The sequence below is a fragment of the Oryza glaberrima genome, chromosome 3, assembly GCF_000147395.1.
Source record: "Oryza glaberrima chromosome 3, OglaRS2, whole genome shotgun sequence".
Classification (NCBI taxonomy): domain Eukaryota; kingdom Viridiplantae; phylum Streptophyta; class Magnoliopsida; order Poales; family Poaceae; genus Oryza; species Oryza glaberrima.
Genome location: NC_068328.1, coordinates 8496445 through 8520604, shown reverse-complemented (window position 1 = coordinate 8520604; position 24160 = coordinate 8496445). Strand labels below are relative to the sequence as shown.

At 48.2% G+C, this 24160-nt stretch overlaps 2 protein-coding genes across 2 annotated transcripts; both read right to left on the bottom strand.

The window, feature by feature from the left end:
• Positions 1-942: 942 nt before the first annotated feature.
• Positions 943-5619, bottom strand: LOC127766969 (uncharacterized). Its single transcript, XM_052292160.1, has 3 exons — positions 4529-5619; positions 1617-2204; positions 943-1520 (listed from the first exon to the last, which is right to left on the bottom strand). The coding sequence occupies exons 1-3, from the start codon at positions 5414-5416 to the stop codon at positions 1419-1421; spliced, it is 1578 nt and encodes a 525-aa protein (XP_052148120.1). The 5' UTR covers positions 5417-5619; the 3' UTR covers positions 943-1418.
• Positions 5620-19952: 14333 nt separating this feature from the next.
• Positions 19953-22537, bottom strand: LOC127766017 (uncharacterized). Its single transcript, XM_052291014.1, has 3 exons — positions 21564-22537; positions 20438-21049; positions 19953-20270 (listed from the first exon to the last, which is right to left on the bottom strand). The coding sequence occupies exons 1-3, from the start codon at positions 22413-22415 to the stop codon at positions 20166-20168; spliced, it is 1569 nt and encodes a 522-aa protein (XP_052146974.1). The 5' UTR covers positions 22416-22537; the 3' UTR covers positions 19953-20165.
• Between the last annotated feature and the right edge of the window lie 1623 nt (positions 22538-24160).

Here is a 24160-nt window from a genome sequence, read left to right as displayed (position 1 = left end):
ATCCTCAGCGGTATGGTAGCCGGTTTTAGCTGCTTTGACTTCCTGAGCTCATCGCGGCTGTGGACGCAGAGAGAGGGGGGGGGGGGGGGGGGGGGGTTGCACCACTGCGCCTCTCTCTCCTATCACAGTGGAGGGCAGCGACAAGGCCGAGCTTAGGCAGAGATGACAAAGCACATCGAGCGCTACCAGCCTCGCCGTCACTGGCTTAGCAGTTGCATCGATCATCACCACGCATCACCACCCCTTCCTCCTCCCCTCTCCTCCGCCGCAGTCACAACTCCCATCCCGAAGATTCTCGACTCTACAGCAGCAGCAAGCAAGCGGAGATTCAGCGTTGATATGGATGAGAGCGGTGTGATGTTTGCTACGCTGCTGCCTGTATGCTGCTGTGTGCGTGTGCATGCGAGGGTAAGAGAGAGAAGAGGAGAGAGGACATGAGAAGAGAGAGGAGGATGAAGAGAGGGTAGAGGTCGCTCTCACGGCGCCGACAACGAGCGCACGAGTCCCGCGCGATGCGGGCCCGAGCCCGGAGGAGATGCTACCGCATCGCCAACGGTCTCCTCCACACTGCCGCTTGTGGCCTGTAGTCTCGTGCGCCGCTGACACCCTCCTGCCACGCCGATGGCCTGCTCCCGCCTGCCGCGCCGATGTCCTGGTCCCGCCGATATCGCCGAGAAAAAAGTTGAGAGAAACAGAGATTGAAAGAGGAAGGAGACGTGTCACTAAGTCCACAAATTTTTATTTTTTATTTAGATTGAATTGCTATGATATGTGGATCCCACACTTCACTCAGTCGGCATGTTAGCCGAAACCGACCACTATACTACCGAGGGACCAAAGTGTTCAGGACCAAAGTTAACACGGTATTGTGAGTTGGAGGATGTGCTATAGTTCAGGGATTAATTTTAGACTCAGCACAAAATTGAGGGACCTAAAGTGAACTTATTCCTTATTAGTTTGTCCCTTCTATTTCTTGTGCAATGTGGATCCACGAAGAACTGAAAGTACCTCCAGAAGATAAATACCACCTTTTCTTTCTCAAAACAGTGAAAAGACCATCCTTTCAAACTAGTCCTACTACGCTTTACATGTCGAAATCGTTAAGTCTGATCACCACTCCCTTTACAGCTCTTTACAGAAAAAGAGCGCTCGAGCCAAACGGATTACTGTGTACCCGGGGTATGCAATCATGCGTATGCATGTCAGCATGTGTCTGCGGCCTGACGAGCCGTATAATCACTTGTACGTGCACAACGAAGACAAACCAGAATCTGTCCAAAAATCCGCAGCGAAATACGGTGTTTCACCCTGCCGTCCTCTTCAGTCAGTTCGGTGTCATGGCACTAGCCGCTACTAAAATCTTGGCATCTAGCCCTCCGTGCTGTTGGCAAAACCGCGGCGGGATCATCGGCAGAGATTTACGGCGTGGTGAGCTCTCCTCGGCCGCAGTATCGTATCCGCACCTCCAGCTCAGTGCCAAACCTCGTCCTCTTCGTGCTGCAGCAATGCCGCCGTGGGGCCTGCAACAACAGATAAAACGCACATAAGCATGCCCATGGGAGAGCCAGAATGCATCAGGAATTCATCAGAACAGCAGTTTAGCCAGTTGTTCTTACCCGTGTCCACTCGTTTGGGCTCATCTTTGGGGCGAAGACCCTGACCGTGTGGACCGTGGACGCCGCGAGGAAGCTGGGCCGGTCACATTCCTTGGCCCCCGGCTTCGCAACGCGCCTGGTGTACTCCGTCATGGTGGCCCGGCTGCGGCCGCGGCCGCGGGAGGACGTATCGTTCCGGGCGGCGCTGAGGAAGAAGACGGCCGGCTGGGCGCACGCGTCGTCGAGGCTCAGCGGCCGCGTGTTGAAGACGAACGGGCCATCGGCCCACGACCGCCACGTCTTGAACGTCCGGAGCGGCACCTCCAGCTCGTGAGGCGCCACGGCCCACGGGTACAGCTGCACCGTGTAACCCCACGACACCGACACGGACCAGGTGTAGCGCGGCCCGCGCTGGTAGCAGAACGCCTGCTGCAGCGACCGCGCCGGGTCGAGCCGCGACGCGCGCACCAGCCGCCGCGCCGCGTCCAGCGGGCTGCCATGCTGCCCCCCGGGGCTGATGGGCTCGATGTGGTCGAGGTGGTGGAGCGACACCAGCGGCGCCAGCGGGTGGGCGGCCAGCATCCCGTACGCGTCGCCGCGGACGTCCACCTGTCAGTCGTTGTTGCGGCCACAGTTGTTAGTAAGAAGATTCTCGATGCCAGATGGTGAACGATGGTGAGGACGACAAGAAGACAGAGGGCAGAAAGTGACAAATGGCGACCTTGTTACGACACGCCACAAAAGCAAAGAATTCTCAGATCTGGTTGGTGGACATGTGTCCCCAAGAGGCATGGGTTCAAAAAAGGTGAAAAGAAAAGCGGCCGGTTCGACGTGAGGGAAAAGGTTTCTTTCCCTCGCTGACCGCACGGCATGTCAAGCACGGTAGAACTACCCACGAAAGTTGAGCCGTAGTACTGCCACTGCCCCTGCTCAATTCCAACGAGAGAACGAGAGATGGAGATATATTCCAGTGAGTTTTCCACGACCACATTTGTATGCGTCCGCTACCACTATCTCTAGGTCCGTTACTACTGCGGCGACCAGGAACAAGAAGTAGTAACCCTCACCAGGGTTTCCCAAACTGCCAGGACCAAGGTTACAGCATCCTGACGATAAGCACAGTTACCGTACAATAATCGTGAAAAACCGTACTTACAAAATTTATAAAATTTTTTTTAAAATTTATTTAAATTTAAGGAGATTATCGTGATTTTTCTATTACCGTACCCCGTGATAAGTCTGATAACCACGCGGTTACGAACGGTAATGTAAAGGCACCCGCAATGGTTATTTATAGGCTCTACAAGAGATCCATGTCAGCATATTTTCCTACTTAAAAGAGATTAAATGAAGAGAGAGCAAAGCTATCTACTAACCTGTAGATAGTCTATAGAGAAAAACAAGGCAATGGATTAAAGAGCTATAGATATCCATGTAGACATACTATTGAGGTGGTTTAATATTAATCTAGTCTATTGCTGAGTTGTACATGTTTTATAGTGAGCACGTTACTTTACCATTGCGGGTTACTTTACCATTGCGGGTGCTCTAACGACCCTCACCCGTTCTAAAACTTGAAATCCTTTCCGTAGGCCGCTGCCACACCTAAACTACAGCGCTAATCTCCACATCTCGTGACACCTAGGCTGGGCCGCTTCGTCACCGGGAAAAGGACAGCGAGGCACCTGGCGCCGCGGGGTCACGACGTCGCGCCAACCAACTGCCGCGTTGGCGACTCACCGGAAAAGCTATAGTATATCACTGGTCCACCGCCCCGGGCGCGACCGATGTTATTTTTTTCTTTACAATACTACAACCATCAACGTCAGTCATCAATGCCTCATTAACCAAGCTTAAGCTTTGGCTTCCAGCCACTAATCGTGCAGCCACGCCACATAGCAGTAGTGCATACGCCCACGACAACGAAATAGGGCAAGCAGCGAAAAAAATGGCGATACCTACGGCCCAAAGGCGAGATCGCCACTCCGCCCCACGGGATTATTTTTGGCGCTGCAATCCAAACTAACATAACTAGACCCCCGGGACCATCCACCCTGCAGTACGTAACAAACATGATATGGCTCTACCGCTACCAACCGGCACGGCGGATATCTACTAAACTCAGGGCGATGTCCGCCTCGTCGCCTGATCTCCTCATTTGTTTTTCACGCCGCCGTGTATGTCGGGGTGGATGAAAGGGGAATGAGTGGATGTGCCGATGGGGGTGGTGGTGCCCGGAAAAATGGAAAGCGACGGGCGGGCACCACGGTTGTTAGCTAGGGTCAGTCCCCCTGTGGCATGTAGACGCTTGTCCTGCGAGATACCCGCGATCACATGGGGGCAGAGAGCGGTGTCGCTCCCAGGACGAGCTAGGCCTTTTGGTCCGTGTGCCTCCACGCTGTCCGGCAACTTTAGCCGGAACAAGGGCATCCCGCGGATGGCATTGTGCATTTGCCTACAGCCAGCAGGGGTGTTGAGTAATAATTTCTAGAAAGTGCAGGAGCCAAAGATTCTAAAGTGTGAAAATCCTAACGATCACGATTGGATACAGATCTTTCTATTTCGCCTCTTCTGTGTGGAGGATTTTGCTTGGAGAAGCGGTGAAAAGTTAGTCAAAAAGTTTTTATTTTTGGCTAGAGAAATGGTCTGGGAGTAATTGACAATTGCAACTGCAAAAAAGTTTTTGATTTTGGCAGTTGTTGCCGAGAAATCGGTCTGGGAGTAATTGCCAATTGCAACCGCACTGTGATCAGCTAAGCTAAAGTTTGCATGGAAATAAGAACATGATATAATTTGGAATTGCCTTTTCCCGATTCCTGGGAGGTTGGACGATTAAAGGAAACATTTTCGAGGATTGTTAGGGCTGTGTTAGGATCAGAGTAATGTTTGGTAGTAAAATGGAAAAAATAATTGGAGTGCGGATGGATATTCACCTGGTGGAATCCGGGCTCGCGGGTGAGAGGGACGCCGAGCTCGCTGAGGCAGGCTTGCACGCGCTGATCGCTGCCGTAGAACAGCCTGTATCGTTCGAGGCAACCGTCGATGGCCTTGGCGAGCTCGGCGGCGGCCGGGTAGCTGACGGCGAACCCGCCGCCGCCGAACGCCATGCCGTACGAGTGCATCACGTCCTGCTCCACGCTCTCCGACGGCGCCCCGACGTAGTACATCTCCTCGTGGTCGTACTTGTTCAGCACGGCCACCAGGTTGTCCGGGAAGAACACCGTGTCGTCGTCACCCATCACGAACCACCGCGCCTCGGGAGAATCGGTGGTGCCGTTCGCCATCTCCGCCGTGACGGCTAAGAACGAGTCCGCCACGATCCTGGCCATCCGGGACGCCGACGCCCGGTCCCCGAACCGGGACGCGTCCGCCGAGACGCGGTACGGCGGGCACGTCGCCGCCAGCCAGGGCCCCACCGGCTGCTCGTCGAGCCAGACGTGGCCGCGCATCTCCCCGGGGCGCCACCACAGCTCCGCGTACCCGCGCCGCTTGTCCCACGTCCGCGCCGAGGCGCCGACGCCGAACACGATGTGCGACAGCGTCGTCGGCGAGCGGCGGCGGGCGCCACCAGCCGTAGGTCCTTGCGCCATGGCCGCCTCGTCGAAGGCGAACCCGCCCGCCGCGTCGCCGCAACCCTCGCATCTCCACCACCGGTACAGCCCGCCCGCGCCGTCATACGGGAAGAAGGCGACGTAGGCAAGAAACGCCAGGGTGGCCGCGATCAGCATGGACAACGACGCCGTCACGCACCGCCGGCGCTGATCTCCCCCGCCGCCGCCGGCACCGGCGCCGCCCTCCACGACCTTCCATTTGTGCTGCATCCGTCCTTGCCACGATTACCACCGTCCGGCCGCGACGGTTTCACGGGGATCTCGCAACGCAGGGCGAGATGGCCGCTCTTTCCAGGGAGAAAAAACAAATGATGCGAGATGGTGGTGCCTGAGTCGGGAGGGGGGCGAGAGCGAGGCGCCCCTTTTGGGCCACTTCTCGGTAGACGGAGGAAGAGGGAAATTTGTAGCACGCGTGAGTACGTGGTGGCGTGGTGCGGCGCAATCTAGGAGTATTGTACTACTAGTCCTCGTCTAGGCGAATTGGACGGAAATCAGATCGACGGCGACGCCGTGCGGAGAGGCTTAACACCAATTTGCTCTTAGTAGATAGTTAGATCGAATACGCATACTCCTAATTTTGCCGTGCGGAGTACTTCTGAACTTACTAATTTTGAAGCACATGCACCGATATATTCACGACCGGCGTAAGCGGCGGGTTTTACTTTTACTACCTTTCTCCCGGTTGATACGTGGTGGTATCTGGCATGAGATCTGTGCGGGTTGACTTGACTCGGTTACTACTAGTTGTGATTATCTCTAACCCAAGTTGGTTAACATTTGATGCCCCCGGTAAAATCTGAACGAACCGCGCGCATACCGCGCTCGGTACGTATTGACTCGTACTAGTCCGTTCGTACGTGACGCGGTGACGGAGCTACGTGCGTGTGGGATGGTGTGCCTGGGTGCGGCTTGCTTCGGCGCGAGGCGACACGCGTACGTACGTGGAGCCACCGGAGAGTTTTCTGGCCGACTAAAACTTTCTGCGTCGGTTTGTGCGGTTGTGCCTTTCGCCTCTGCCGTATCGCGCAGGTATATGAATCTTCTCCACACGAGTGGTGACATCCGCATTCATGGGGATGACAGGATGAGTCAAAGGGGTAGGGTTCAGCAGGGGCGGCGTTCAACTTTGTGAAATGTGTAGCTTCGGTGGAACAAACTGTGGCGTGTAGCTCAGACAGCCTGTAACTGAATCACGTGTACACAAAGACGGGCGATGACATACAACATACCGTCGTGCTACACATGACCTGTTACTACAATGGGAAAAAAAAAAGGTATACGAGTCTCCCTCTCCGAGTCCACCATCGTATTGCTGGATTCTTTTGACGATCAGACGATCAGACCTGCAGGGGTGTGCTTCGGCTAGCCGGTTTAGTTTCATGCGAGAGCGTCCAATCCGGGTCAATTCTCGCTAGCCGAAGCACACCCCGGCATCTTGTGCTTAGGATCACGTATTCGCATGGCTATGCACGGGACATGTACGGACATAGTATTGTCTATATGGACTGACAGACAAGGTTTTCGCTCATGTGAAAAGAGAGTACAGAGTAAGCAGATGTGTCTCCTAGCAAAGGAACTACTTACCTCCCCTGCATAATACTAATACTCCGTGTGCTTACGAGTAGTATATACTTTGTAATTAATTGTGTGGGCTAGATAGATAGGCGTCCTCTGTTCTGTACTATTAATTTGTTCAGTTTGACTTTGCCGCAACATTTTTTTAAAACAAAAGGACACGATGCAATTGTTGCAAACCAGATTAAAATTGGTCTTGTTTGGATCCTCCGGACTATTAAATAGCCCTAAAGAATTTTGCTATTTAGAAGTATTAAACGTAGATTACCGACAAAATCGATTCTATAACCTCTAGGCTATTTTGCGAGACGAATCTAATGATGTATATTAATCCATGATTAGCGGATGATTACTGTAGCATCACTGTAGCAAATCATGGATTAATATACCTCGTTAGATTCGTTTCGCAAAATAGCCTAGGGGTTATGGAATGGGTTTTGCCAGTAATCTACGTTTAATACTCCTAAATAGCAAGATTCCGGAGGGCTATTTAATAGCCCTCCGAATCCAAATAGGGCCAATGTAGTATCAATTAGCAATACTACATGCACTTAGAGCAAGTTTAATATTATAGCCAACTACTCGCTCCTCTATAGTTAATTTAATATAGTTAATTTAATAGTGAATTCATATAATAGTTACATATAAACATATACTATAGAATTAATATTTGGTCCCACTTGTCATACACAAATGTATTTTGGAGTCCGTGCTGCAGTTGGCTACAAATTTGTAGCCCGCTGCTCTTCTTTCTTCTCTTTTATCTCCTTGCAATATGTTTATAGCTGGTTTATAGTCTGCTATTGTATCTGCTCTTAGGATGTGTTCTTGACTCAAGGTTACCGATCTCTTCCGTACGCATGTTTTTTAAATTATTCAATGGATGTTTTTTTAAAAAAATAAAAAGTTGCTTTAAAAATCATATTAATCTCTTTTCAACTTTTTTAGCTAATATGAAATTAATAGTGTGTTCCCAACCCCTTCAACAAATACACATGCCTAGGCATTCGATAACAACTAGTTTTTCATGAGACACACATGTTGTGGTTGTGTAAATCCTTCGGGATGTAAAGGTCAGGTTTTATTAATCCATTACCTAAAAATGAGACATACCTTTTCACAAAAGGGATGTGTCTCTTTCTGAGCAAACACCAACGACGTTCTAAATACACGTGAAATATACTAAGGCCTTTCTAGATCCTACATAAAAATTTTACACCCTGACACATCAAACATTTAAACACCTACATGAAGTATTAAATATAGTTTAAAAATAACCAATTGTACAGATTACAACTAATTTGCTAAACGAATTGACAATGTGGTGTTACAGTAAACATTTACTAATGATGGATTAATTAGACTTAATAAATTCGTCTCGCGGTTTACTGACAGATTATGTAATTAGTTTTTTTATTAGCGTCCAAACACCCCATACGATACCCTATATAATATTCGATGTGACACGCCAAAACTACACCCCTTGATCTAAACACCCCCTAATATGTACCCCTCAATTGTAAACAATACTTAAAATCATTTGGCATACGCAATGCATTTCTGATTGTAAATAATAACGAACTGAGGACCAAGATATTGTGGCTATTTTAGTCACACACCTACTCTCTCCGTACTTAAAAAAAAAAAGCGAACCTAAACAGGATATGTCCCATATATATGTAGGTTGGTTTTTTTTATGGAGGGAGTAGAGTTGAATAGTAGGGGCTTCATCGCCTACTTTGGATGGCAAACTATTACAACTACAAGTTAGCTTGTCTTTTTTACTTAGTTTGTTTTAGACAAGGTTTATCCCGTGGCTCTTTTTCTTACTACCTAGTTACAAGGACTTTGACTGTGTGCTTACTAAATATAGAGACCAAATATATATATAATTCATATTTCTTATTAAAAATGGCAAGGGAACTATTCGTGGATGCCTCTGCAAGCGATATCGATGGCTTGCTTCTTGTAGTACATGCTTTATTAGAAAAAGGAACAAAATTATACTGCTTTTGTTACACAAGTCATTTTTAATGGAGAACACATTGCCATTGTATTTTAACGTTCCCTATGGATGGCGTGAGTGCATACCACGGAAGCAAGTGGCCTAAACGTGAGTGCCTCAACTGCAAGCAGGGTTCACAATTCCAACGAAAACCGGTTGAATTCCACGAAATTTTAACGTTTTGACATGGCTTGGAAATAAGTTTCGATTGAAATTTCAAAGGTTAAACAGTAGATTTGGTCGAAATTCAGTTAAAATTTATCGAAAACCAGTCAAAATTTGTCAAAAACCATAATACCGACGGGGCTCAAAATTTAAAGGTCAACCTAAACCGTGACTGCTAGTGTAGTTTATTTTTTCTCGGGGGAACTGCTAGTGTAGTTATTACAGCAGAGGATAGCCACCCACACTTATTACGTGTCTTGATCCTATTAGTCTCATAGTTACCGATCAGCGATCTATTGCCCAGAGCAAGTTAAATAAATAGTATAGCTAACTACTAGCTTCAATTAATATATAGCTAATCTAATAGCTCATTCATATAATAGTTACATACTATACTATTAATATCTTGGTTCTATCTGTCTACACACACTGCGTCTTGGAGTCCGTGCTACAGCTGGCTATAAATCTGTAGCCCGTTGCCCTTCTCTCTCCTTATTTATCTGCTTAAAATATGTTTACAGCTGGCTTATAGCCTGCTATTATACCTGCTCTCATTGCCTCGAGTTGTAATTTACAATTTGGAAATTTTAACACTGCGACGGAGTTAAGAATTTTCAATTTGAGGATTTTCGCATATCGTAAGGAAAACTACCCGTTTTCTCTGTGTATTTCCATCCTTTTCTCACTTAAAAAATACATATAAATCAAAACACACTTTGAACTTTAAAGTCGTTGGATATAGTGCTCTTTTTAATTGGATGAAAGAGTGGAGAAAAAAAATTCTGAGAATCATACAGGCCCACAAAGTCATTTTTGTGCGTGCAATATAGAGAATCTAAAGTCACAGGAAATCTAGTGCGAATAGATGATAAGAACTGAATATGCATATCACCTCCAAGCTCCAGGAGAAATGGGAAAACAAAGGAAGAGAATAAGAAGCATACCCAACAAATTTTTCGAAATGATCTTGTAAAATAACCATTCAAATGAAAGTGAAATATATATGAACCTATGTTAAATTGTCAACTAACCATGGCAAGTTGTTTTTCCTCAATAATACAAGATATTCCCCATGCGTATATATCCATAAATTTGAAAATGAATTTTAAATTTAAAATATGATTGTTTTTCTGTTTTTCATATGGGAAGTACTTATAGTTGTAATCGGGATATTATATTCCATTATTAAAAACAAGTTATAATCAGCTGGCATTAAGCTAGTTAGATCTAAAGTGATGGTTATTACAGGCCAGATATAAAATCCATTATCTAAAAAAAGAATTACAGGCCAGATGCTGCACATGATGGCCAAGTTCGAGGGCCCCAAAACATTTCGGCTGAAATAGGGAAGCCTCGAAACCCTTGTTCATTTCTCGTTTGCTTCCAGCAGACTTCAGACAACAAGAGATGCAGGGGAGTAGACAATAGGGGAGGCTGGTTATCCTTAACTGAAGATAACTGAACAATCTACAGACATGTCATCTTTAGCTGAAGACATCTGTGAACGAGATGAGATATTTTCTCCGGGTTTAAATTTTTAGCTGAAATACCAGTAATGTGCAATGAGTCAAGAGTCACCGTATGTGTATGTTGTCCATAAGGGAAAGCACTTCCTGCTTGTTGATAGATACGTACTTCATGCTTTAGCAGTAGTACATTGCAGCTCCAACTTCCGAAGAGACTTCTCAAATGGGTTTTCGTCAGAATCACAAAAGGTAGGGTGATGGATGTGTATGATTGTATGAACCCATTGAGCTGCGCACGGTCGCTGTTGTAGATGGCGTTGGATTGGCTGCCGCACCTAATGGAATAATGGACGGTAGGAAATGAGTGCTAGTGGAGCATTTTGACAGCCACTCAAGCAAACAACGGGTTCATTAGCTATTCCATTAGTGGAGGAGGCAGCCGCCCACCAGCTCACCTGTAACACAATACTCTGTCACTCCACGCTGTCCAGCTCTCATATTGGAGTAGGAAAAGTACGAACTACCCTCCGAACTATTGCGGTCATCCGAATTACCCCCTAAACCCAAAAACCAGTCATCATTCACCCTAAACTTTCAATACCGGACAAATTACCCCTCTCGACCCAATCCAGAGCGGTTTTGTTCAACATGGCGCACGCGTGGCAATCCAATCAACATTTCATTTAATAAAAAAATATGGGACCCACCTGCCGTACTCTTCTTCCACTCTTCCTCTCTCTCTATTCTCTCTCTCGCGCAGCGCGCACGGCGAGGACGGGCGGTAGGCATGGGCGGTCGGCGAGGACGGTGTAGACGGCGGCGCGGACGTCGACGAGGACGTCAGGGCGGCACGAATGGCGTGGCGGAAGGTAGGCGTTCAACGCCGTGGTCCAGGAGGGAGCAGTGGCGGCGAGGGACACAGGAGTAGTGGCGGCGGAGCTAGCTAGGTGGAGGACTCCGACTCCGGCGACTCGTTGATGCGATTGACGAAGTGAGGACGACGACGCACGGAGGGCGGAGCCAGTTGTGGGTGGCGGAGGGGGCCCAAGGATGGTAGCGGCCGGCGACGGAGGCGGAGGCCGACTGGGCGCGCAGGGATGCGCGGTGGGCGGTGGGCTCCTCCTCTTCGTCGGCGCGTGGTGACGCACGGTGGGACACCGCCGCCACCGCAGGCTCCTCCTCCTCGTCGTGGGCGCGCGATGGGTGACGGCACGTGGGGACGCGTAGTGGGCCATCGCCATCACCACGGGCTCCTCCTCATCGTGGGCGCGCGGTGGGCGGCGGCGCGTGGGGACGCGCGGTGGGCGGTGGCGCGTGGGGATGGGCTCCTCCTCCTCATCGTTGCTGCCGCAATCAGCACCACCTCCTGGTCGTGATGGACCGCGCCATCACCGCGCACCGCCCATCCCCGTGCGCGCTGCCCATCCCTCGTCCCGGTGCTTCGACCGCCCATCCACCCCCGCTCGTCCCCGCGTGCTGCCATCCACCGCACGACCCCATGCGTCGCCGCCCACCACCTTCCCGAGCCGCTCCTGCCACCGCTCGCCCAACCGCGCCCGTCGCCGCTCTCCACTCGCCGCCGACCGATTTCCCCCTCCATGCCGCTCGCCCAGCCGCGCCCGTCGGCGCCCGCCGCCGCTCGCCTAGCCGAGTTCCAACGCCAATGGATTTTCTTGTGGGCCCTTTATTTTTTTTATTTTATTTTTTGCTGATTGGATTTTCACGTCGGCGCCACGTGTATGTCACATAGGATCAAAACCGCTCCAGATTGAGTGAGGGGGTAATTTGTCTGGTTTCAATAGTTTGAGGTTTAATATGTCAGGTTTTGTGGTTCGGTGGGGAGGGGGGGTGTAATTCGTACTGCTGCAATAGTTCAAGAGGGGTAATTCGTACTTTTTCCTATTGGAGTACTATAGAAGCTGTCTCAGAGACCAGCAAGGCGACAACCTGCAGCTTTTTTCAGATGAACATCCCGGTTGTTTCAGAAATCAGAAGCAGTATAAAAGTCTGTAGATAAGGTTGTCAACACTGTCACGCCCTGAAGTTCCCCTTTCCAGCTTTAAAATTTGTAAAATAAATCGTCCGAAGAAATTGTTCAATTTAACCTAGAATTGAATCCTTAATTAATAAATGCAAATAATAATCGGAATCGGCATGTGCAATTTTTCTTGTATTCTACATGTCAAAATATGCTAACAGGATTAGTGGAATTTTCAGAGCCTTGGAAATAATTTTAACCAATTAAAAATGAGCATGTGCATTATTTAATTCCCTGGAAATCAATTTCCCTTTTCCTTCCTTTTCTTTTCTCCCTTTTTCTTCTTCTTGGGCCGTCGGCCCAATCCTCCTCCCGCGTGCCCCTTTTGCTGGGCCGGCCCAAGGCCGCGGCCCAGGCCGCCCGTGCCCCTCCCTCCTCTCTCGGGGACGCCGACAGGTGGGCCCTACCTGTCGGTCGTCCCTAACCTTCGGCAGCCGCCGCCATCCGCCGCCGAAACCGCCGCCCACGCCGACGTTTTCCTCGCTTCCCGCGCCCCACTCCGCCCGTGCTCCGCGCCCACGTCGCCGCCCACCTTCCCCACGCCTCCCCGCCCCGCGCGCGCACCCGAGAGGGCGGGATTCGATTTTGAATCTGCTCTCTCTCTCTCTCCCCCCAACGTCGCCGGCCAAATCGGGGAGTTTCCCGGCCGTGTCCGCCCCTCCCGAGCCCCTATAAAGCTTCCCCGTGTCCCTTCTCCCTTTTTCTCCTTTTCGCCGCGCTCTCGCACACCCTCTACCGCGCCCGCGCCGATCTCCTCTAGCGCTACCGCTCACCGCCGTGCTCCGGCCGCCCGCCGCCACCGCTAGAGCCGCCGCCGCGCCATGCCGTCGCCGCCGTTAGCATCGCCGCCGCGTGAGCCTTCTCGGCCGCCGCTCGGTTTCCGCTAAACCCCACCTGAACCCCCTCCTCCTCGCGCGACGGTGGGTTCCTCCCTCCCCTCCGCCTCCGGTCGTCAATGGCATCCGCCGTGGTCTCTCTCTATTCCTAATCCTTCTCAACTCCCTCCTTAGGTGCCGCTGCCGCCCGTCTGCCCCTCCTCGTCGCCGGGTCGTCGCCGCCGCCTTCCGCGCCGGCCGCCGCCGGTTGCCGTCGCCGGTAACCGTGTGCCGCCGCCAGCTCCGCGCGCGCCGCCGCCCATGGCCGGCCGGTCGGCTCGGAGCCGAGCCGAGCCAGGGGCCACCCCCCTGTGGACCCCCGTTTTTATAACAGGAATCAATCGTGTAAACAGTACCATTTCCCTGGATCAAGTAGTCTGGTACACACGAGTTCATGCTGAAATATCAAATGCACATACACGAGAGTCTAGTGCGAATTATTACATCATAAGCCCGCAGGCATAGTCTTAGATCATCGGACCAAGCGGTCCGGAATACATTTCAAAAGCAGAAGTAGATAAGGCAGCAGAGTTAAGGCAGTGGCACGCCATTGCCACAGGCAACGACCGTAACTAAGACCTACTGAGCGCCATCGTCTTCATCACCCTCCTGGTAATAGGCATAGGGATCCTCCGAAGCTTCATCTCCGGCCTCTGATTAAGTTTATATATTGCAAGGGTGAGTACCAACCGTACTCAGCAAGCCACCACAGCAACAATGCACATGATAAGGGTATTCAAGGAATGGCTATGGTTCTTTTGCGCAAAGCAAATTTTGTAATTCTTTTCACAAGCCTAAGACCTAGCATAAACTGATCAAATTTTAGTTTCAGTGTTCATGTTAAACAATGACGGTTCTGTCCACCATCCATTGTAATCCCAAGGATACCTTCCGCTATTGAGTCGTCATGGTTTTCTGAGGACGTCCATCTTCCCTCCTCTCAGGAAGTGGCTCCCTCAGTATAAAAATCATCATGCACTATCCCATCCCACACAAGTTAAGAATTTAGAGTCTAGCCAAGTGTAATACATGTCCCGGTGCTCAATAACCGCGAGCACGGCTATTTGAATAGATTTGGTTTACTCACACTGCAGTGGATGTACACTTTACCCACACTCCGCGACTATCCAACACATGAGCCTCGTCCCAACACATGAGACGCGTCACGGCAAAGCTTTTCGATAACCTCGCATTGGCAGTACCCGCTCCATGAACTTTACATCCTCATGCACTCTAGGCGTACACGGTTTCTAGCAGTGAGAGGAGTTCTGGCGCACCTAGGAAGGGAAGACTCACAAGTGCATTAAGTTATAATTATGTTTAGATTCTCACATGGCAGTCCTACACCACTGTAGACACCCACCTCGCGGTCCTACCAATGGTTGCCCCACCGTAGAGCCCATGCCTCACACATCAAGAAACCACTATGCATGGATACTGCCTCCGCTCACCTATTTACTCCGCTAGGTCTATACCCATACGAGAAGTGCGGTTGTACGTGGGTCGTTTCATGCTTAACTTCATGGCTCGGTCCTTAATTGACCGGGGACAGCACTAGCCTTTTCCGGACACCACCCAAATCCTCCATCCGCCCCAGTCGAAAACAGTTGTTTAATCTTATTTCTCCTTTCACAAATCATGTCATCAACATCATGGCAATGTGGCGCTCATGTCTCCACATGCCGCATCTCAATTACCTTCCCAAAGGTAATTGCCCAAGCATATAGCATTTGATAAATATGAGTATGCATGATTCTAGAATAGCATTTCTAAGCAATTGTCATAATTGACTAGGGACTCATACGTAAACATGGTTACGAAGGCATAAGGGGTAAACAATAATCAAGGCATGGCATAATCACAAGTAGGATGTTCATCATTGCATGCAATTTTATTTGTAAATAAAATAATTTTGCAATTGGGATCAACATGTTCAAAGAATAGTGATGACTTGCCTTGCTCGTAGTCCTGCGGGTCTTGAGCCTCGCTCGGATCCGCAACTCCCTCGGGCTCTAAAATTACGTGCAAGGAAATGATTTGAATTCAATTAGAATTCAATTAAAATCCAAATAACTCAAAAAGTCGAACGCGAATCGATCTTTCTATATTGACTACAAAGTTTGCGAAACCACTTTATTCGAATTGTTGGGTCTTTTAACCTAAGTCATTTTGTGATTTAGAAGTACATTCCTAAGAATTCAACCTAATTGTTTAATTCTTTAAATAAATCTAATTTCCTACCGCGAATTGATTACTTATAGAGATTACCAAAAATAACCTATAATTATAGTAATATTTTGCAAATCCTACATTTTAATTAATCTATAATTAAATTCTAATTATTTTAAATTTTCTAATCCTCCTTAATCTCCCTCTAATTTCTATTTTGTTTTTATTCTATTTCTCCACCCTTCTCTTTCTTTTCTTTTTTTTTCTCTCCTCCTTTCTTTTCTTTTTCTCTCCTCCTTTCTTTTCCTCTCTCTCTCGGCTTCTCCCCACCTCTCCCTCTCTCTCTCAGCTCACGGCCTACTCGGGCGGCGATGGCGACCGGACGTGAGGGGGAGGGCGGCTCACCGGCGGCGGCGCAAGGCGGCGACACACGGCGCAGCACTCGGCGCGGCGTGGTGGCTTAGAGGTGACGGCGCGGCGGCACGAAGGCGGCGGCGCGTGCAGAAGGAGGGGGGAGATGGAGGGGGATGGGTGTGGAGTGGAGAAGGGAAGGGGCCGGGGTTTTATAGGGCGCGGGGGAGGGGTTGGATGGCCCTAATGGCGACGCGACGGCGGCGCACGGGGCTCGGGGTGACGGCGACGCGACGGCGCGGCGGCGCAGGGCGTGAGGCGGCAGGCGCGCGGCGTGGCGACGGGAACGCGGCGCGGCGATAGGACGCGATGGCGGCGCGGCGCGGCCGGCAGCGATGGGACGGGCGCGCGGCGGCAGGCAGCAATGGCGACGGCTCGGGGTGCAAGGCGCGCGCGGCAGAGGAGGAGGCAGGGCTAGGGACGCTCTCGACCACCTAGCGTGCAACGAATAGTGCCAGATTCCAATTAACCCTATTTTAGCCTATTTCCTATATAAATTTTATTCTATAAATCCTAATTTTTGCATAAATGAAGTTTACTCAATATTTGTGTTATTCTAACCAATGGATTCACCCTACATTAATATTACCCATATTATATTTTTATATAATTTATTTGAATCTTTAATTAGGGCTAACTCTTATTCCAACGCACTTAAATTTAATTGATACTAATATGGTCGCGATAATATTTTTATTTATTTCTATCCTCACCTAATCTTTATTTTAAATTGTATTCCAATTATTTATTTAGCCAAATTAATTTTAGGGTTTATTCCTAATTAGTTATTCTTTATTCGCGATTAATGAACTCCGAAATCAAAATCCAATGAAATAGGCGAATAAAATCGGCATGATGCAATTTATTTAAAAAGTTTTTGAAGATCAGTATTTTCAGAGTTTTGATTTTGTTGGTCGAATTTTCAGGGTGTTACACCCCCCCTTTTGAGCCGCGGCCGGTGGGGCCTGCCTGCCAACCACCCCCCTCTCTCTCTCCTTGAGTCACTGACCCGTGGGTCCCGCTTGTCAGCACCACCCCCTTGCTGATGTCATCCTGGGTTATTTATTGCGTAATAAATCTATTAAGGCATTTTCTTTAATAGTAAAAACACAAATAATCTTCTAAAATTCATAAGTAATTCATCCGAGCTCCGTTTAAGTCCATTCAAGTCTCAGTAAATTCATAAAAATGCATAGAATCCATTAAAAATGGTTTTGTTTCCTGTTTCAGTAGTCTTATAGCATGTTTTGCTTGTGTGCTTTGTTTGTCGCGTAGATTTCGGCCGCTTCGTCGATCCGCGGTTTCTCGAAGACGTTGCTGTGGTCTCATCAGTGCGAGAGCAAGGTAAGTCATGCATTACGATTGATCATGTTGTACCCAATTTACAAATGTCCCGCATTTCTATTAAATGTTGCATTGTTTTACAATATCATGTGGGATGGGTCCTACTACTCAACCATATATTGTTTACCTTATGCCATTGATAACTTAGGTATTAAAATGCTTAGATGTTGGTTTAGGGAATGCTTAGCCATGCTTAGTTCAACTAGTACACAAAGAGGGAATCACATTAATGCATAGACTTTGATTATTGGCAATAGCTTTGGATTAGTGCCACCGCAATGGTGTTAGTTAATTAAAATACACTACATGGTGGGTTGTGGGTGCATGATTTTGCTAGTCGTGCCCATGGCGATTAAGGACCGGTTCGCGGGATGCCCTGTAAGAACTTATCATACTTACCACAAGCCAGTGTGGGCAACGGCTGGGCTTGTAGTGTAGCTTTCCTCTAGCCGACGTACCCAGGCGAGGGTGGGCGTGATGGAGTTGGGTCGGCCGGGGTGTCCGATTGATCAGCTTCCGGATTCACCGCGGCACGAAAGGGGGGCTGCCCGTTGCCTGCTGGGGACGGGGGCGAACCCTAAGGTGTGGTGCGATCGGTTAGAGGGGGTTATGCGAAGGGTCCTGTCACGGCCTCTTTCCGGTATGTCGTGGTGGCATGTCGGCGCACGGGAACGTGTCGTGGGGCTGTGTCTTGTGGGTACAGTTGTACACCTCTGATCAGAGTAAAACTATTCGAATAGCCGTGCCCGCGGTTATGGGCGGTCGACCAGATTCACCGTGATTAGTCCCACCCCTAGTTAGCTAATGAACTGGTGTAGTTCAGGTGGTTGGTTGGGCCTGTCGCAACGTGGTGTAGCGTTGGACAGTGATTGGTTAATATTGATTAATTACTGCAACTGTTTTACTGCTTTCAACTACTGCTTTTAAATGCTAGCTTTATACAAAAGAACCTTTAGCCTCCTTTGGATATATCCTGCATCATACCTCCTCTTCCGGTGTGACTTGCTGAGTACAGTGGGTAGTACTCAGTCTTGCTCTCTTTTCCCCCACCCCAGATTTGAAGTTCTTCTCAGTTGGAGATGTCTCGAAGAAGTTGGTTTCGTCACTGCCGTCAAGGATGCCTGTGGAATGGAGTCGCCTCGTTGCAGGAGTCAAGTCTTCAGGCTTAGCTCGCTTTTACCTTTTCCGCTGCATTTGTAATCTTTTATATTTTTGCAAGACGTGGATCTGTATGTCAACAATTGTCGTTTGTGTACTCTGGCTGGTCCTGGACAGGAGTTTAATGCACATTCAGTTCAGAAATTCCGGTTCATGAATTTCTGGGCGTGACAAACACCAACTTAGAGCAATGATAATAATACAGCCAACTGCTTACTGTATAGATCTTTATAGCCTATCTCTTAACTCACTCATATAGCGGTTAACTTTTCACTATAAATATATGGTCCACATATCTTTGTCACAGATTTTTTTGGTTCATGTACTTAAGCCGGCTATAAACTTACAGCCCGCTTCTCATCTCTCTCATCCACCTCAGTTTTCTTATTGCCTCTCTATTGGGGAGGCCTAATGGGCGATCGATCGCTAGGGCGATCGCCCAGCGATCAGATCCGACCCTCCTCCCCCCTATAGTCCTCCCACTTCTCCCCTTCCTCCTCCTTTTTTTCTTTTCCTACTACAGTAAACCATAAAAAAAATTTAAAAACAAAAGTTAGAAAAAATTATGTATAGAAATACTATATATAAAAAATTTAAATTTGAATTTGAATTCAAATTCAAATTTGAATCGGGTATGTAAACTTTTGACTTATAAACTTTAGATCTATAAACTTTAGGTGTATAAACTTTAGATGTATAGAAATACTATATATAGAAAATATTTGAATTCAAATTCAAAATTGAATCAGATATAATTCAAATTCAAATTTGAAACGGGTATATAAACTTTTGACTTATAAACTTTAGGTCTATAAACTTTAGGTGTATAAGCTTTAGATGTATAGAAATACTATATTAAAAAAAGTTTATAAACTTTAGGTCTATAAAATTTGAATTCAAATTTAAATTTGAATTCAAATTAAAATTAAAATTAAATTTGAATCGGGTATGTAAACTTTTGACTTATAAACTTTGGATCTATAAACTTTAGGTGTATAAACTTTAGATGTATAGAAATACTATATATAGAAAATATTTGAATAAAAATTCAAATTTGAATATGATATAATTCAAATTCAAATTCGAAACGGGTATATAAACTTTTGACTTATAAACTTTAGGTCTATAAACTTTAGGTGTATAAACTTTAGATGTATAGAAATACTATATATATATATAAAAAAATATTTGAATTCAAATTCAAATTTGAATCGGATATATAAACCTTTGACTTATAAACTTTGGGTCTCTAAACTTTAGATGTGTAAACTTGAGGTGTATAAATTTTAGATGCATAAATTTACTAAAATAGGAAGGTAATGCGGTGTCAAAAATAGAAACCAGGTGGAGGGAGAGAGGGGGGGGGGGGGCGTGGGGCGATCGCTATCCGATGGGTAGGGCGATCGATCGTCCATTAGAGTTTCCGCTCTCTATTTGCTCTCAACACCGCAAAACCGCAAGAAGTCTGAAGTACGCTGACATGTAAGTCCAGAATGATAGTAGTATTTATCTGCCGCATTGGCAAAACACAAAAGAAATATATAGCTTGATATCTCTTTATCGATTAACAAGGCAGTCAGATAAAAGTACATTAGTACAATCAATGTATCCCACACACATGAAGGAATGAAGCTATGTCTACAAATGAAACCAAACAAAATCTTTCTTCCCGTTCTTTCAGGGAAAACTGTTTTTTTTTTTTACTTCATCACAATTAACCAAGTCAGGCACGCGCGCGCGACCTCTCATTTGTCTATACTGAAGTTGTTGCCTCGTCAGGCTTACACTCGTGTATTTTGACGATCAACTTGTCCCCTTCGTTTGCGTTCTGCACCTTGCAGCATTGTCTCCGTGGTGCCTTGTCCAATCCCAATCAAGTTATCAATGCCGAAACGTGAACAAGCAAACAAAGTAAGCATCACATAATATCAATCTAACTTTTAATCACAAGTTAAAGGAGCTTGCTTGTGACGTTTTTTTTTCAGGGAATACGAATCAGACTGCTATTTGTGCGTGTATACGTACCCGTTTCCAAATGGTAGGGTCCATCTTAAGCGCGATCACCTGGATCATCTGCACCTTGGTGGCCGCGTCGAAGCCGGTGGTGTTGCAGCGTTCGCCGGACAACACCTCCGGCACGTACTCCGTCAAGGTCCAGTTCGTGGTCGGTGTCGACATCGCCGTGACGCGGTCCAGGTAGAACATTATGGGCTTCCGGTGGCACGGCAGCGCCGTCGCGTTCGGCGTGGCCTCCGGCCGCGTGTTCACCGTGAACGGCCCCGCCGGCGAGCCCGACCACGCGCGGAAGGTGCGCAGCGGCGTCTGCAGCTCGTGCGGCGGGACGGCGGCCGGGTAGAGGTGGACCATGTATCCCCAGGAAACGGACACGGACAGGGTGAATTGCCGCCGCCGCCGCCGCCGGCGACCGCCGCCGCGAGCGTCGTGGTGGTAGCAGATGGCCTGCTGCAGCGTGCGCGACGGGTCGTGGCGTGACGCGCCGACGAGGGACCGGACGGCGGGCAGCCGCTTGAGCCAGTTGGGGGAGATGGGGTTGAGCCGGTCGAGGTGGTGCAGCGACACCAGCGGCGCGACCGGGTGCGCCGCGAGCAGCCCGTACACATGGCCCTTCAGGTCCAGCTGCCAAGTTGCACGTAACAACACAGAGATGAGAAGAGGGTGAATTGGTGAATTGCGTTTGTTCTTAAGCACTTGTACAATTCTTTGTGGTCCAGTTCCTCCTTGTTCACGCCATTTAGCTGTGTGTAATGTACTAGTGCACAGTGTCCTCACATCTACCATACTAGCGTCATTTTGAGTGTCTCTCATCCCTACGATATGAGCATCATGAGCTGGGTAGAAGCAAACATCGTCCTGACACGTTCGCTTTGCCAGCAACACTGACATGAACATACCAACCGCTTGGATTTGGGAAAAACCAGAAGCTCACGTTTCATTTTCTTCTCTCGGGATTTTTTCGGCAACGACAAACTTCTCTCTCACAAATCTCAACAAATGACAAGGTGGGCGGGGCGCGGAACAGCGAACATGAGGTGAACCCACTGTTTTAATTGCCGAGTTAATACGATTGACGGACGGCTCAGATTCATTTAGGAGAATTAGATTGACGGCTCAGATGTAGGGAAGTGGCTACCTGGTGGAAGCCTGGCTCCGTGGTGAGCGGCACGCCGAGCTCGGCGAGGCAGGCCTGCACGCGGTGGTCGCTGCCGTAGAACTCGTTGTAGCGGTCGAGGCACCCGTCCATGATCCCGGCGAGCGCCGCCGCGGCCGGGTAGCTTATGGCGTAGCCGCCGCCGCCGAACGCCATGCTGTACGAGTGCACCACGTTCTGGCCCACGCTCTCGGAGGTGGACCCGACGTAGTACATCTCCCGGTGGTCGTACTTGTCCAGCACGGCCACCAGGTTCTCCGGGAAGAACACCGTGTCGTCGTCGCCCATCACCAGCCACCGCACCTCGCCGTCGCCCTCCCGCCCGGCCTCGGCCGTCTGGAACGCCTCCGCCACCGCCCGCGCCATCCGCGCCGCGGCCGCGTGCTCCTTGCCGAACCGCGCCTCGTCCGGCCTCAGCACGCGGTACGGTGGCCAGGACGGCCGCCACTGGCCGGAGGGCTCGTCGTCGAGCCAGACGTGGCCCCGCATTGCCCCCGGGCGCCACCACAGGCCTGTGTACACCCGGCGCTTGGCCCAGGTGGCGTTGGACGCGCCGATGACGAAGACGATGTGCGCAAGGGTGGTCGGCGAGCGAGCGGCGGCGCCGGTGACGACGGGCGGAGATGGAGGAGACGGCTCGCAGAATGGACATTGCCGGAGGTCGCGAACGACGTTGTTCCCGGAGAAGAACGAGAAGTAGGCGAAGTAGGAGGCGGAGAAGAGCACAAGCGCGCACAGAGAGCGCTTGAGCCAGCAGCACCGCTCGTTCTTGCCGTCGGCGTCAGGGAAGACGTTCGCCATGGCAGCGACGTTGCGGCTGACGCCATGGAGCATCTCCGATGACGATATATTTTTTTTCTTGTCACCTTTCTCGTCTCGCCAAGTGTAGGACAGGGACTCCAGAGTCCGGATTAATATCTCTGTTCCTCACCTAATTGATGTCCTACTGCATCTAATTCACAATAAAATGGGCCTCTAACCTCAGAGATATCTTAAAAGAAACTCACAGTAGGGCTTGTTCGGATCGAGAAAAGACAGGATTCCGATTCTTATAGGAAATGGTAATGTTTATGCATTCGGAATGGAGGGATTTGGTTCAGTTAGGGACTGCAACTTAAGCAGTCACACTGGGACCATCCAAGTTACATCTAAGGGCTGAGATCCTCGGAGCACTGTTCACGCAGGAAAAATATTTTACAGCTACTGTAACAACGGTACTGTAGCAGTTGATCTACACCCTTGATCTGAAAAATGAACAGATGAGATACTGTGCAGTCACTACCTTGCAGTCCTAGTAGTGACTGTTTGATCTCAATCCGGAATGGAGGATTCTTACTTAGGTAAAAAATGGTGGAAACTTTCTTACAGTGTTAATTTCGTAGGAAAACTGTATGGAAAAAGAATCCAGTCCAGCCTCTTTGTTTCCGTTCCCATTGCGTAGGATCGAGGCAAATGAAACCATGATACCACTAATGCAAGCCTTAAGCATCATCAGGCTTCTCCTTTTCATTATTAACTGTTGTTTTTTAGGATAATACTATGGTTAACTCTCTAATTAGCTTTGCACGAACCATCGTTTCCTGTGTTTTCCCCTGGTTCATCTAGATATCCATTAATGTGTTTTACACGTGTATTTCTATTCTATTTCTATGTTTTTCCCATTTATGTGTTTTTTTTTCAACCTTGCATTTCGAATGAGCTTTTAATATAGGAGTATGTTCTAGGTAAACTCGTGCTCCGATTGATATAGTATTCGTTAACCAACTAAGGAATATATTGTCACAATTAACATACAGAGATAGGTAAACTATTCTAAACTCTCGAGGGGATATTTCCTACGTTGTTTGCATATAATCTAAATGGTTATACTTTTTTTTAAAAAAATTAACAAGATAGTTAAATATGTGATAAACCATCCCACAAACATGCAACATCAAATTTAACTTCTATAGATTTCAACGAAGAAAACAAATTCCACCGTTAATATATGTTAACTATCCATAGTTTTCTTTTTCTATCTTGTAGAAATTGAATTTTAACTTACATGTTTGTGAAGTGGTCTATCACATATTAATCTATATTATTACTTTTTTTTAAAAAAATATTCTTCATAACCATTTGGATGACATGCAATGTTGTCAGATATCGCCTTGTAATCATTTTGAGATGACTCTTCCTTCAGAGGATAAGCCTCATATCTAAACTCTTTGCTTAATACAATGATATGCAATTTTGTGAGTGTTTTTAAAACTCGTATAAAGGGAAGAACTCGATGTCTCCACTCTATATAAGAGTATGGGTCCGTTTGATATAGCTCTTACTCTAAGAGCGGAATGGAGCTAAGTAGCTGTGTGAATACCATTCCACACTCGTAGTGTAATTTTCAGGATTGGAGCGACAACTCTATTTAAATTATCCAGGATTTTTAAATTGTTTGGCATTACTTCACTTTTACGGTGCAAGACTCTCGGGGATGAGCTGTACCAAACAACTACTATATATAGGGAGCATATTGTTTCATGAAATTTGAATAGAAATAATTGAAAGTGGGTAGGGAAAAAGAGTAAGCCCTTGAGGGC

Excerpts from the sequence above, each read along its gene's own strand:
- LOC127766017 (XM_052291014.1), bottom strand. The coding sequence starts at position 22,415 with ATGCTCCATGGCGTCAGCCGCAACGTCGCTGCCATGGCGAACGTCTTC. Across the intron at positions 21,050-21,563 it reads CGGAGCCAGGCTTCCACCAG|CTGGACCTGAAGGGCCATGT; the intron begins GTAGCCACTTCC and ends GCAACTTGGCAG. Across the intron at positions 20,271-20,437 it reads ACCCTACCATTTGGAAACGG|GCACCACGGAGACAATGCTG; the intron begins GTACGTATACAC and ends GGATTGGACAAG.
- LOC127766969 (XM_052292160.1), bottom strand. The coding sequence starts at position 5,416 with ATGCAGCACAAATGGAAGGTCGTGGAGGGCGGCGCCGGTGCCGGCGGC. Across the intron at positions 2,205-4,528 it reads GCGAGCCCGGATTCCACCAG|GTGGACGTCCGCGGCGACGC; the intron begins GTGAATATCCAT and ends AACGACTGACAG. Across the intron at positions 1,521-1,616 it reads GCCCAAACGAGTGGACACGG|GCCCCACGGCGGCATTGCTG; the intron begins GTAAGAACAACT and ends CTGTTGTTGCAG.